The sequence below is a fragment of the Macadamia integrifolia genome, chromosome 10 (assembly GCF_013358625.1).
Source record: "Macadamia integrifolia cultivar HAES 741 chromosome 10, SCU_Mint_v3, whole genome shotgun sequence".
NCBI lineage: Eukaryota > Viridiplantae > Streptophyta > Magnoliopsida > Proteales > Proteaceae > Macadamia > Macadamia integrifolia.
Genome location: NC_056566.1, coordinates 31137692 through 31151635, shown reverse-complemented (window position 1 = coordinate 31151635; position 13944 = coordinate 31137692). Strand labels below are relative to the sequence as shown.

General features: G+C 37.4%; 2 protein-coding genes across 5 annotated transcripts; both read right to left on the bottom strand.

The window, feature by feature from the left end:
* Positions 1 to 2109: 2109 nt before the first annotated feature.
* On the bottom strand, positions 2110 to 7639 carry LOC122090769 (solute carrier family 25 member 44-like). Of its 3 annotated transcripts, XM_042660485.1 has the most exons (7): positions 6935 to 7639; positions 6569 to 6684; positions 4449 to 4830; positions 4021 to 4217; positions 3800 to 3941; positions 3454 to 3613; positions 2110 to 2904 (listed from the first exon to the last, which is right to left on the bottom strand). In XM_042660485.1, exons 3-7 carry the CDS (start codon positions 4737 to 4739, stop codon positions 2879 to 2881), a joined length of 816 nt encoding a protein of 271 aa, XP_042516419.1. In that variant the 5' UTR covers positions 4740 to 4830; positions 6569 to 6684; positions 6935 to 7639; the 3' UTR covers positions 2110 to 2878. The 3 variants fall into 3 exon arrangements, with proteins under 3 accessions (XP_042516419.1, XP_042516418.1, XP_042516420.1); XM_042660484.1 differs by lacking the exon at positions 6569 to 6684; XM_042660486.1 differs by lacking the exons at positions 3454 to 3613; positions 6569 to 6684.
* A 127-nt stretch (positions 7640 to 7766) lies between these two features.
* On the bottom strand, positions 7767 to 11244 carry LOC122090768 (WAT1-related protein At1g09380-like). 2 transcript variants are annotated; one of them, XM_042660483.1, is made up of 7 exons: positions 10994 to 11244; positions 10811 to 10873; positions 10588 to 10704; positions 10218 to 10467; positions 9318 to 9404; positions 9076 to 9224; positions 7767 to 8111 (listed from the first exon to the last, which is right to left on the bottom strand). In XM_042660483.1, exons 1-7 carry the CDS (start codon positions 11167 to 11169, stop codon positions 8030 to 8032), a joined length of 924 nt encoding a protein of 307 aa, XP_042516417.1. In that variant the 5' UTR covers positions 11170 to 11244; the 3' UTR covers positions 7767 to 8029. The 2 variants fall into 2 exon arrangements, with proteins under 2 accessions (XP_042516417.1, XP_042516415.1); XM_042660481.1 differs by having other exon boundaries at positions 9318 to 9476; positions 10994 to 11240.
* Between the last annotated feature and the right edge of the window lie 2700 nt (positions 11245 to 13944).

The following is a 13944-nucleotide window of genomic DNA, read 5'->3' as shown; positions in this document are numbered from 1 at the left end:
GGCCTGAAATTTAATACCCGGGTCAATCCACCACATTACATATATATTAAAGGAGGCAGTTTTCCTTCAGCCTAGCGAAGAAGGAATTCCCTCATAGATGGGCGTGGCCTCGTGGGTGCCTTGGATGGGCATCAAGAATAGTGGGAGAGTATTATTCATTAATTACAATAAGGGGGGAGTAATGATGGATCGGGCTCCTTTGTAGCGTGATACACCATGTAATACAACAGCCCAAAGGGTTCTAGCCCTTTGATCTGTGCTATAAGATGTATTGTACAATTAAGGATTGATCCTCATATAATAATGATGATCTTAGATGGGTATACTTTTCCTTTACCCTTGGTGGAGAAAACTTTTCTCCTCTCTCCAATAATCACAATGTATCCACTTGATAAGAATGATTCCAGTACATATTTTTTTTAAATGTATGAGCTTATCTCTAAAAAACCAATGGAACATCAGAGGGAAAGGTCCATAAATGGTGGATCATATGTTCAAGATATGTACCAAATTTAGAGATTGAAGTTTGGAAAGATTTTAAAATCCATCCAATGATCAACTTACCAAATTATTACTACTTTTTTTTGTGCAAACCAAATTATGCAAAGCTAATATGATTAGGAACAATTCCAAGGCAATTGCCTTCATCCATGGATGCCAACTTGGGCTGTATTAATGCCGCTGCCTCATCGCTGATTCATGAGCCACGAAGGATGACAATATCCTTAATAAAGCATTTTTCTACAACCAAAATATTTAAGCAATTCTATTATTGAAATGATTGTAATTGTATAGTGCAACGGTTTATTTTTTTTAATTTATTTATTTTTTCATAACTGTGGAGGAAATAGATATTTGTATCATTGTAGACCCCCAAATCCCAATGTATTTAGAGATCAATGATAAGTAGCACACATAAACCACTTTCTGTTCTTCAACTTCTTATTTTGTAGGAATACTAGCAGTGTGAACAATGTAGAACTAACAAACTCCACAAGCTAATCTTCCAAGCATGGTTTCAAGTATCACTATCGTATCGACCATATTGGTTATATCCTATCGGTATTGATTGAGATCAATCTCCAATCCTTGACCGATTTGAATCGATTAACTGTATCATTTCAATGATAAAATAATAAAAAAAATATATAATTCTTCTTAAAAATAAGGGACAAAAGTGACTGATACCCACTAATCCTCTTTGATACCGATACCAAAAACTAAATCCATGCTTCCTAGTCAACCCTAAAATTTTTACTTTCTACTTACACATTTTTCAAAAGGCCATGTGTTAGTGAAATGAGTGATCCAACTCCAAGGCTCTTCGATACATAAATGGTTTGTCGATTGTGTATATAACCTTCGAATGTTCAAGGCTTATTGAATGAAAAAAAAAAAAAAAAAAAAACTCCCAAGGCGTAGCTGAGCTGAAGAACCTTCACCTCAGAAAACATGCAGTTCTAAGTTCGATTCCTCTTATCTCCTTGGGCCCACTCACAAGGGAAAATGTTTAGTACTCTTCTCTCATTTCACTAAAAATTGAATGATTCTCATTCAACCCTGATAAGATCTCTCTTATACAATTGTGAGGTCAATATAGACCCACAAGACTAGTCAGGTCAAAATCTTGGACAGCCATCGTTAGCCCAAAAAAAAAAAAAAAATTCTTTTCAGACGGATGATTAGTCCCACAAGTTCATAGATTTTTGTTGTATTTTCAGTCTGTTTCTCAGACTAGCCCCATGGCATCAGAACATTATGATAGCACCTCATCAAATCAACAAATTGGGGCTCACTGCATATTGTTACAATGCTACAGGGCAAGCATCCCTCGTACAGCAAACCTCAATAGCACAATCCACTTGGCTGTTTTAAATCATTCCCTACTTGAAAAGTAATTAATTGTTTTCCACCGAATTCAATTTGTCCATTTTCTCCACGTAGGCGCCATTTGGTTGCGAGGGTAATAAAATGAAATCAATTACAAAATAAAAAATAAAAAATAAAAATTGTAATAATCCTTAACTCACAGGGATGGTGTAACTAACTACAAAACATACCAAATTTGGCTTTAAATTTTCATTTTGTTTCACAATCAAATTCCGTGGATTTGAAAAATAGAATAACTTTACTTTAAAAAAGAAAAATTTACCAAACATGATACAAGTTGTAGATAAATTACATAATCATGATTACAAAACTTTCCTTCATCTTTTCAAAGTGATCGAACGATTACTCTTACCCCTGACAACAGGGAGAGGGGAGGTTCTGATTGAAAAGAAGATCCGACTTCAAACTTTACCTGAGCATTATTGCTGGCTTGGAAACAGATAAGGCTCAACAACGAAGATTTATGAGGGACAGCTTCAATAGTTGCATAGAAAATGAAATAAAAATTGCACCTCGTTCTGACTGTATCAAATAATCAAACAAAAACTTCGCCTCCTATTTTCAGCTCAAATAATGCCAATCAAACAGCACAGGTAACTTTGTCATCTTAGGAACTAGTCAGCCACCACCATCTTGAACACAAAAAAATATTAAGAAAAAGAACTGTTTCTAAAGTACCCGAAAAAAATAAAATAAAATAAAATAAAATGGCATCTCAAGAAATATTAGAGGTGCCACTTTGTGACCCAACATTGCACAACATATAAGCCCCTTCTAGGAATTTCATTTTCCCCCCTACTAATAGAAAGATGCAATACCACCTTCAGAAAAATATATATTGCCAGTCATTTCTGGCGTGAAGAAGAAATGGGAGAAACGATAACCTGCTAATCTCCATCTCTTGCAATTCCATGGCAGACCTCGTAATATCTTGGGAACATGAGCTACATTAACTTTAGGAAGATGGAACCTATGCCATGTCAGAATGTCACAGCTGCTTTACGGATAATCTCTCTGAAAAGAAGAGAACAAAAAAAATTAAAGAAGAGAACAATATATATATATATATATATATATTGGGGGTTGGGGGGGGGGTAGTTAGTTGATATTTAAGAGACTTCTAAAATCCAGTACAGCAGAAGCTGATCAACATAAGAAATCTTCTTAGGATTATCTCAGTCCAAAATCATAAGATAGTCTTCCTAAGACTATCTGCAGTCCAAGTAGCACATACCAGAAAAGAACTATCAGCAAATTATCAGGACAAATGGTACATGTACAGTACATAAACCCACCATTCATTTGGGCCACCAGGAGGACTGTTGCAAGCACTCAATCCTTGAGTCTTCCATAAAACACTCAGAGTTCTGAACCATCAGAAACAATGAAGCAAACGAAAATTCATTTTTTTGACCCAGGAGATGTTCCTAGGTTGGGCCATCGAATGGCAGGTCACAATAAAAACTGTACATGCCATGTATCCTCCTCTTGTGTTCAGATCAACGATAACCAAAGCATAAATCTAACTATCCTAAAGTGGGAGAAATTGGGTTTGCTACATACTTATTAGTTCATAAGTAACGATCATTGAGGTCCCATAGAGTGACATATTCAAAAAACGGGGTCCAAACCCTCTATAGAAGCCTCTCCACCCATCTTCTTGAAGGAGTGCCTTTGTCGTCTTCATAACCGACGGTCTACCAACACCATAATTATCCAGGACCTATGATTTTAGTAGAAAATTACTTAGTAAGAAAATAAAAATCCAACACCACCACTAGTCAAGAGAGACAACAGATTAGTTTTAGAAGTGGAATATAGAATTAGACACACAATGAATCTTATAGTCCATATGACAAAATTTAAAAGGAACTGGAAAAAAAAAAAAAAAGAGAGAGATGAGATTCACTTGAAGTCGTGTCTTTATGGTGTCTATTGGAGTAGTGAGAACTGAGGAACAAGCACCAGCCACAGTTCCGGCAGTAGCTTGGACAGTCACCATCTCCATACTAGATGGTTTCTTCTCTGCATCGTTTGAATAGCCCAAACTCCTAAAATCATGAGAACAAAAATTATAGATACATATAATTAAATCATTAAAACTATTTTGCGTAAATCAATAAGATATACCTCCAAATGACATGCTGGGCAGCACCATAGGCACCCCACCAAAGTGCAGAGGCTGGAGATTGGGTCACAATTGTTAATCCAAAACCTCTATACAGACCACGAAATCCCTCAGACTTTATCACTTTATGAATAACATCAAATGGTCCAGTACAAACTGTTGTCCCTGGAAGGCCTTGTACCATTAGTCTTTGGCAAACCTGACAAATACATATAATTCAAATGAAATGAAATGGTGGGAGTTTCTGATGAATAGTACATGATTCCAGAGGGAATAGAAGAAATAAAATTACATTGACTTTGCTACTGGCAATTCATTTTTAAATATTTTCTACCATGCTTCAGGACAATCTTTCGTGTCTTGCAGTTTTATAACATGATATACAGAACCAAACTGGGGGGAAAAAAAGAAGAAGAAGAAAAACCCTTACCACATCTAAAGGCACATAGTACCCACAGGAGATTAGATTTGAAAGCATGCCTGCCACTCCGTTTGCAATACCAACACGTGTTGCTTCGGGAATGTCTAAACCTTCAGTATATTTCAGCATCATATCTTTCGATACTTCAAGTGAAGTTAAAGCCAAAACCCGACCAGGCAGTGATCCAACAGCAGAAGTACCAAAACCTCGGAAAATACCAGGGATACCATCATTTTTCATTATATGCCTGAATACTGAAACTCCGCGGATATGTGCCAGTCCGGATCCAGCTATTTGCATTCTAGTTTTTACAACTCCAATAGGATGTAGTAAGGCTGATTGAGCAGTAAAGAGGATAGCTCCAATGACATGGAACCTTGACTTATCCAACCTTTAGTTGAAGCCCATTCACAAAGGGGAAGGAATAGAAGGATAGAAAGAGTTAGTTTGAGTAATGCTTATCTTTACATATCACAAAGACAGAATTTGAAGTATAAATAAATGGAGGAGAAGACAATCTGGTCAAGTTTTGAATCAAACAAAAAGAAGGGAGTCTACTAGGCTACTAAAGAAACAAAACAAAAGTCAGCAAATTTAAAGAAATCCTATTAACAAATTATAAATTGTAGCAATCATTCTCCAATACTATTCAATCACTTGATAATGTTGCCCAAATGGATGTGTTCACAGCTTGACATGAACCCCTATATGACTTAGTAGCATCCTTTAAAGAAAAAGTTAATGAAATGATACAGCTTGGTCTATTAGAACTCGTCCAAGCAGAAAAAAATGGGCCAGGTTATGTTAATCCATTTTGATCAGTAGGTTACTGCTTAACCAATTTGATTAACTGGGTGGCTTTGTTTTATGACAATGTAGTACACTTAGCTCAAGGATGGGGTCCACCGTCCACCTACTAAACCCTCTGTAGGTTACAAGTTTCAATATGGATGGTGATGCAGGCTGCTTACAACATTATTAACAATATTAAATCCATTCCAGAGATGTTCAAAGCTTATTTGAAACATCACCTGAATTTTCCTCTGAAATGGCAAAACAACAGTTCCTATCTTAGGAAGGAAGACACAGAAGCAAAAGGGAATAAAATAATTTTACTTAGTGAAAAAGGTAAGCGACATTAAAATGTTAACTACTCATAGAAAGAGAGAAGCGAGAGGAAGTACAAGAAACCACCAAAACAGAAGGCAATAAAATGCTTCAACTACAATTGACCTCTTTACACATATGAAAAAGAAATGACTTTTCAACCTCAGTTTATGTCAAATGCTGCTTTGAAATCTTTCGAAATTGGGAGCTGATAATACTCATAAAGAAAGGCAGTGATGTAGCAGAAGATTAGGGGCTCCCAAAACTCATTATTATGAACTAGAATAAAAGTTGGGTTTTATGTCTTGTATTTTGCTGTGGTCCACATAATTGGGGGCTTGGATATGTTTTGGGTCAGGTTTTGTGTCCATTACATGTACAAGGTTGCAATTTCGAGCCGCATTATTTCCATCTGTTTTTGTGGTTTCCTTTTCTACCTCTCACCCCTTCTTTCAATGAGTAGTTAAACCATTTTCATGTCGCTCACCTTTTTCACTGAGTAATAGCATTTTATTACCATTTGCTTCTGTGTGTTTCTTTCTAAGATAGGAATTGTTGTTTTGTCATTTTAGGGGAAAATTCAGGTGATGTTTCAAATAAGCTTTCAACATCTTTGGAATGGATTTAATATTGAGATCACATTGTGAGGTGGAGAGTGGTTCAGAGTATTTTTCTGGCTCAGTGAAAAGTTTCAGGTTTCTCGGGTGGATGTATGCGTTTGCATCGAATCACATTACCTAGTGTTGTGTGTGATTATTTGCTTGGTTTCTTCCTCGTCGTTGCACATTCCTTCCCAACAAATTACTCTTAAAGCAAGAGTTTTTTTAATGTTTCAGACATAATAAAGGGATTAGTGTTTATTAATTGAGAAAGGCATTTTTAGTTTGGACATATCAGCGGAAAAGCGAAAATAGACAACCATTTTAAGCCTCAACCGTGAGAAGAAAACCTATCCTTGATTGATGTAAATATGAAATGCAATAGGATTAGGCCTTAATAGCAGGCGAGCGCATCGCACTTACAGGGGTGGTAGCCCCAGTGACTGTGCCTGGAGGCTTTCTCCTGGAGACACCCCTCCAGCAAGTTGAAATCCATTAAAACCCAAAGGGGGAAATCAATCACGAGTAACGACGACATACTGCAGGCGATAGAAATCCAATTCAAAGTTCAAAACAAAAGATAAAGAAAAGGCTAAACCATTTATTACAATTTCTACTCCAAGCCAAAAAGAAAACAAGAAATAGATAGAGATAAAGTGACCAATTCAAGTCAAAGCTACACGGCTAAAATTTAAAACCTGATAGTGCAGTTGCAGAAGGAACTTCGCCAGAAATAAAGACTAAATACTACAAGAGAGAGGTAAAAATCGCAGGAAATGAGAAAAAAACCTGTCCCAATTGATGTCGGTCTCCGACAGAGCTAACCCCGTGGTTGCATCAGCCTCAGCTTCCACAGCCATCCGCTTCCCGCCAGTTCATTCTCCGAAGACCAAATGCCAACAACGAAGACACAACAACCTCTATTTTAGCAGAACTCCTCTGCTCCGCGAAGCTCAGAGATGGTTCTCAGCTTCCTCCGCCTTGTTAGAAAAGAATTTAACTTGGTTGAGGCAGAAGAGTTGAGAATGTTCCAGGCATCCAGCTTCACAGAGAGAGAGAGAGAGACTCGGAATTTAAATCCCGATGCTGCGATGGAGTGATGGAGTCGAAGGTCAGACTTGAGAGGGGGTAGTGACAACACCGACAAAACACAACGGACCCGTACTTTTAGGGCAAGTCCCTGTCCTTCGTCCCCACCGTCTCAAAGCAACCGTCTCCGTGTTTCTATTTGGTTCGTTGATTATGGGTCCATAATAGTCCTTGAATGAGTCATATACGGTATAGGATTATTAACGGTGACATTTTTACTGAAAACCTGGATCCTAATCTTCTTCAATTCTTAATTAGGCAATTCTTGTGTTCCTTATTTCTTTTTTTTTTTGCAAAATTATGCCATTAATTTAGATATAGTGATCTGCTTTTAATATTTTACCTTTGAAATAATACAAATAATCGATTCAAATCAGTCAGATATTGATATTGACTAATGCCGATACTTGAAATCATGCTATGCACGTGATACTTGTACATACGAAGAGAATTGCACGATCAAGAATTGAAGAAGATCTAAATCCTCAAAACCCCATAAACGTTAAAATATATATATAGACAAACAAAGAAATAAATAAGTACTTTTGATTTATTACTTTAAATTCCTTTTCTTGAGATGAAGAAAAGGTAGTAATTCAAAGCTGGGAAACTCTGTTTGTACTCTTTATTTATAGTCATCATTTCTTCTTCTACATTAATCTCAGTAGCAAATCAATGGAGTGTCATCTGATCTATCTTCCATTTAAGCTGCATTTTGAAGATTGCCATTTCAATACACGGATAATTCCTCATCTCCTTTCTCATCATGCTGCTCTCCTGAGCTAAAACCATTGTCTATGCTTTCTGATCCATCTCTTTCTCCTTGCCCCATAGAACAGCGTAGAGACCAACTACGATCAAAGCAGACCCCAAAGCACTGAAAATACAAAATTGTGAATTGAAATGTCTATTGATCTTTTACAGATATCAATACACTAAATATAATTAGGGGTGCAAGTTTTGACCAGCTTAGCCCGTAGATTAGGTCTAAGATTTTCAGGCCCAGGGTTGGGCCTGGTCAGTTCTGGACAGAGGCCTCGGTCTTAGTCTAGTCCAACTCAGCTCAATCTTGTATGTATAAATATGGGAAAAGAACGCTACCTAGTCGTGTGACCCTTGTGCTTAAACATTGGGGGCCCTGTGAAATACAAATACCCAACCCTAATGCCCCTACACACTCCCGAACTACCCCCCTCATGCTGGTGCTGGGCCACGCGACCAGGTAGTGTTCTTCCTTATAAATATATAAATGATATAATTTTATGTAGTAAGACAATTTAAATGACACATCTATTATTCCCAAAAAGTTCTTTAAGTCAATAGTAAAAAAAAAAAAAAAAAAGGTTTTTTTTAATAATAATTAAAAAATTATTTATCATTAAGTCATTGTTAAAAGTTGTCATTATTTTTACACATTTTTCGAACATACATGTCACGAATGACATGATTTATCTTTTTTCAGAAAAAAAAAATGTGTAATACTAAAAATGCAAAAAAGTAAAGTTACAAATTAAAAAAATTAGAGCCAATCTATAAGCCTACCTCAAGTGACAGAGTCAATCAGGGTTGGATTGGGATGAGCTCGATAGGCTAGGCAAAACCTGATAGAAATGAGCCTGAGCTAAAATATCCCAACCCAACCTCGGGGTGATCTTTGGGCTGGGCTTGTGTTGAGTTAAGTGGAACCAAGGTTGTGTAGGGAAAAAATAAACCCCCCCACATCCCGGCCCTATTGCACCCCTACTTAATAAACACTCAATTTACAATTTAGCCAAATATCAAGAATGAATGCAACAAAAATAATGAGGAATTATAAGAAGAAACAGAGACAGAGTAAATACCTTCCCACATATAATTTTTCACTGAGTATTGCCCAACCCATTACAGCCACAATGACTAGCACTAATGGGTTGAACATGGCAACATAGAGAGGACCTCTCTTCTCTATACACCATGTCATGATGCAAATCGATAGTGATCCCACAGCTCCCTGAAGATCAAGATAGTCTTTAAGGATTGGCAATTTTGGAATTGATGGGAGAAAAAGAAAACAAGGGTCTTAATTTCGGTTTATGAAGCTTACACCGTATAAAGCTGTAATGAGTCTAATGTGTGACTTTAAAGACCATCCAGAGATATTGTGCTCCACACATATTCCTATCACTCCACACTGAATGCTAGCCATGAAACATAGTAAGGCCGTGCTTGAGTAAGGAGCTGCGAATGTCTCGGTCATTTTAGCCTAAAAATTATCACCCACAAGAACAAGAGAACCAAGAAGGATTAGGGGAGAAATCATGGAATCTCTCTCTCTCTCTCTTTTAAAGAATAGATTGGGAATAGTCATACTTTCCACCTGTAAGCTTATTCTAGCTCCACGTGAGGGGGAGTGCTGGAAAGAGTTTGCAGTAACACATTAAGGGGTTGATCTTTTGGATTGGGTTGGTGTTACGTTTGACTTGTTTTCGAAGATTGACCCGTTTTAATATATTTTGGTGGTGATTTGAATGTGATTTTTTCATCCCTTGAGATCTGTGATGGTAACAGAGGGGTTGAGGACCCAACCGATTGTGAACCGATGGATAGTCTTGTTGAGCAAGCATTTTATGAAATTTTGAGGTTTTTCGTGTAAGCGTTTTTGGGTGAGTTTTTTTTTTTGTGATTTAGGTGTTCTTGAGAGATCTCCATTGTAATTTTTCTTCCAACATAGTGAATCATTTTCTTCTACGCTTAAGGATATAGCACACCACATCAATGTGTGAACCTCGTTAAATCTATATATTTTATGTGAATCTATGTTTGTTTTCTTCGTATTCATTGGTGTTTATTCTAACAGTTGGCTTGGGTTGGAAAGAGTTTGCAGCGAACCCCGTGAGGGGGGAGGGGTTTGGTTGAGTGGGAATATAATACAATAGATTGTCCATCAGTTAACAGCGAATTGGTAAAGGAAATTAATAAGGTAACAGAAACTAATTATCCTTACTTGGATTATAAACCATAGTGCCCAAGAGATGCAACTTCCAACCAGAAGCAAGGGCCCCAGAAATAAGTTGGATTCACTGCTAGAATCTCTCTGCTGCATCGTCTCAGCATATCTCCAGTGGATGCTGGATTCCATAGTATTAATCAACCTGCCTTTGTAAAGTGACATTAACATGGCACCACCAACACATAATATTGTTCCCAACACCTTAGCTTGCCCTGATCTCCTCTTGATCCCCACTCTCTCCAATCTTCAAAGCCATAACATTCAATAAAAGAAAAACGCATCACACCAACTCAACGAATAAATTAATTAAGAAGACTCTAAAATATTAATTAAGCAACTAAAAAGAACAGAAGAACTGGGATACCCAAAAGGAACAGCTATGATGAAGGTGATTGCTGGTAGTAAATTTCCCAATGCAGAAGCTATTGTTGGTGTGGAATATTTGAGCCCAAGTAAAAAGAGGAACTGGTTCATGGCCGCCCTGTATACCCAGAAAGCATATACTTCAATTCATTTCAATGGAGTCTATGGTTGATCAGTCTGGTAGGTGCTCAGAGTTAAAAACAATAGCAGGAAATGAGACTCACCCAAAAATGGAGCTTAGGAATATCTGACAAAGAATTCGTAAGGTGACCCTTGGTCTGGTTCTCCTATGGAATAAACATGGAGAGATGAGAGAGAGAGAGAGAGAGAGAGAGAGAGAGAGAGAGAAGGTTGATAACAAGAAGACTGGAAGAGGAATATTGTCGAACACTTTCAAGTACGTATACCTCTCCCGGAAATAAGCGAATGGGGACATAGTAAGGGCGGCGAAGATTTGTCGATAGGCAACGAGGACAAAAGGGTTCATGCCTGAGTCCAAGGCGAGCTTCGATATAAGGTTCATTCCAGCAAAGCCAAACTGAACCAAGATCATGGCCAAACAAGGTAATAACTCTCTCACCATCTTCTTCCTCTTCACTTCGTTGCGGTTCTCTCTGTAACAGAAAGGGGCTTCGGAAGATGAAGTACAAGAGAAGATGATGATATATATAGGCGATGCTGGTGCTATCCATAGCTGTTAAAGCAAAAAGACAGAGAGCAGAGAAACGAGGAAGGGAGGGAGGGGGTGACGTGCCAGTAAAACAATCTTTCAAAAAGTGTAGCTGTAGTGGCATCCTTAACAAAAAGTGTGAAACCGTCAGATTTCAGGTGCCACCTGGGCTTCTGCATGCGGACAAGCCTCGCCACCACTCATCACTCGTTTCTACAAAATCTCTCTCCCTCTGATCTCTTCGGCTCCTCCAGTATCCCATTCTCTCTCTCTCTCTCTCTCTCTCTCTCTCTCTCTCTCTCTCATCTGCGCGCCCTCACAGTCAGAAGTTAATGACAGTGCGTTTCCATGCAGGATCAAAATCCTCTGTTTTTCTCATTCATATTTTTCCTTGTTTTGTTATTTGCAGAACGTGACACGTGGACAATAAGGAGACCAACGGTCAAGATTGGGTAAGGATTATTACATCCGATGCGTTGGTCTTAAAGTTATCCACATGTCACTTTCTGTAGGTAGCAAAACATGGAAAAACAGGGATGAGAAAAACAGAGGATTATTTTCCTCCCACGCATCCTATACTTCTGTTCTATTGGCTGGACCGAATTTCACTTCACCATGGACATAATGATATTTTAAGTTACCAAAAAAAATATATATATAAAAATTATTTTCAACATGTATAATGGGGAGTGAAAAATAAATCACATGGTCACATGACAGTGGAAAGAAAGAATAGAGGTTACATTTCCTTGGGTGAAAGAAAATATAATTCTTCCAAGATAATGTGGTAATTCACAAATTTTTTTCTGTGGTAGTAGAAAACTAAAAGAAAGGAATGTAAATTGTCGCTTATAACCAAGGATTTAAATATCGAGAATCAGATTTGTACTGCTAGCTATCAATTCTGATTTCTAATAATGTAATGTACTAGTAGAGTATCAACAGGCGAGGAGCATGGTTTGAGAACTTGGTCTCGGGAATAAGATTGATCAAGGCCGATATCAATCTGATTCCAATCCCAATCACTCAGATCTGACAGAAAATGCCCCTAGCTAGTTTCATGTTTAAGATGACTTCTTTAACCATTTTACACCTTGTTTGTATTGATCCACTGATACGATATCAGCTAAGGTTCAAGATCGATCAAGGCCAATACCAATATAGTTTGGCTGATTCCTCAAACCATGATGAGGAACTAGGAGGGATTAAAAACGTGGCAGTAAAAGCAATCAAGACCATAGTTAGTAAAATACGCGTATTATATGCACATCCAAACGTTTAATTCAAAAGTTTGTAATTTGACGTATCAATCCAAAAAAACCATTTAATACGTGGATTTTAAAGATAATCGTATTATACACGAATAATACTCGTATGATACGTTACATACTCAATAAAACTTTTAGGTTAAAAAAAAAAATGAGATTAACCCAAATGGGCCAAATCCCGATTCCCGACCCATGTCTTCTATCAGGAATCCTAATCGATCAAAACTATAGCCCTTCTTCCCTCATTTAAGTAAACAAAAAAAAGGAGGAACCCTTGCCCCAATGACCCCTTCTCCATCTCTGTTTTCAGCGGCCAGCGACCGAGGGCGATAGGTAAGACATCAATACCCCCTGCTCTCATTCTCTTCTCCATTTCTCTTCCCATCGATTGTTGAAAATCCAATCGAGAGTGATTGCATTTGCAAATAATTTTTAACGAGAAGCAAGAAAGATTCAAAAGATGTGACTCACATGGACAAAGATGGCCAAGGGCGGGATTCTCCAAAAGGGGTTGAAATGAAAACCTTTTTAGGAAATGTAGCATACAATCGCCATTTGAATTGGGCCAACAATTATTTACAAACATAGTTGCAGTTGGACAATGTGAAGAATTAAAAAGAGGGGAAATGACACAGGTGTTCTCCTCCCTTTGTTCTTGCAATACTGCATCTGAGAAATCAAAGGAGTTGAAGGGAGGAGGTTCTTGAGCCTTAAAATTGATCAATGACTAGTCTTAGATTGTACCCTGATGGAAGTTTCAAGAAAATCCAATCGCATCTCTGGGATGAATAATTGTAAACACTTATTCTCCATCTTCTTGAACCTTATTTTCGTATCAAGAAGAAGAGAACATATTAAAGTTATGAGACGAGATGAGGTTTGATTCTCCTCCTAGTTCTTTCTACCATACCTTTTTTAGAGGTTAAATTTAATTAATATTAAATGTGAACATTCAAAGGAATGGAAAATGATTTCAAATTGGAAAATCAGATTGGATTTTAGTGTCCATAAAAGCATGGTAGATTAGAATTTAGTTTCAAACAATCATTTTTAGTCCCGATTTACTCCAGGATTTTGACAGAGCAAATGTATTAAACACGTACTGTATAATTACCGTACATGTTTTGTTGCACCGAATTTTTTGAAATGTATTATTACCGTATGGTCCATTTAATTGCCGTACGTATCTGTTCCCATATTATCGACATTCCCGAACTTACTAACTATGATCAAGACTAGGTTTATATCAATCCCCCTACTTTTTTTTTTTTTTTTTTTTTTTTTTAATCTTTTCTTTATACAAATTTACCCTTGATCTCTTAGAACCCATGTAACAACATCACTGATTTTCTCAAGTTCCAATTGTTTGAAGTTAGCGGTGAGATGCAATAAACATCCAACAGTTGGGAGGGCCTGACCA

Bases quoted from the DNA above. Each gene is read 5' to 3' on its own strand.
- LOC122090769 (XM_042660484.1), bottom strand. From the start codon at position 7,005: ATGGCTGTGGAAGCTGAGGCTGATGCAACCACGGGGTTAGCTCTGTCG. The intron at 3,942-4,020 runs GTATATCTTATT...TCATGATTTTAG, and splicing joins GCCCAGCATGTCATTTGGAG to GAGTTTGGGCTATTCAAACG. The intron at 2,905-3,453 runs GTATGTAGCAAA...TCTTCTTTTCAG, and splicing joins CGTTACTTATGAACTAATAA to AGAGATTATCCGTAAAGCAG.
- LOC122090768 (XM_042660481.1), bottom strand. From the start codon at position 11,169: ATGGTGAGAGAGTTATTACCTTGTTTGGCCATGATCTTGGTTCAGTTT. The intron at 10,705-10,810 runs GTGAGTCTCATT...CTGGGTATACAG, and splicing joins TTCCTAAGCTCCATTTTTGG to GGCGGCCATGAACCAGTTCC. The intron at 10,468-10,587 runs GTATCCCAGTTC...ATGGCTTTGAAG, and splicing joins ATCATAGCTGTTCCTTTTGG to ATTGGAGAGAGTGGGGATCA.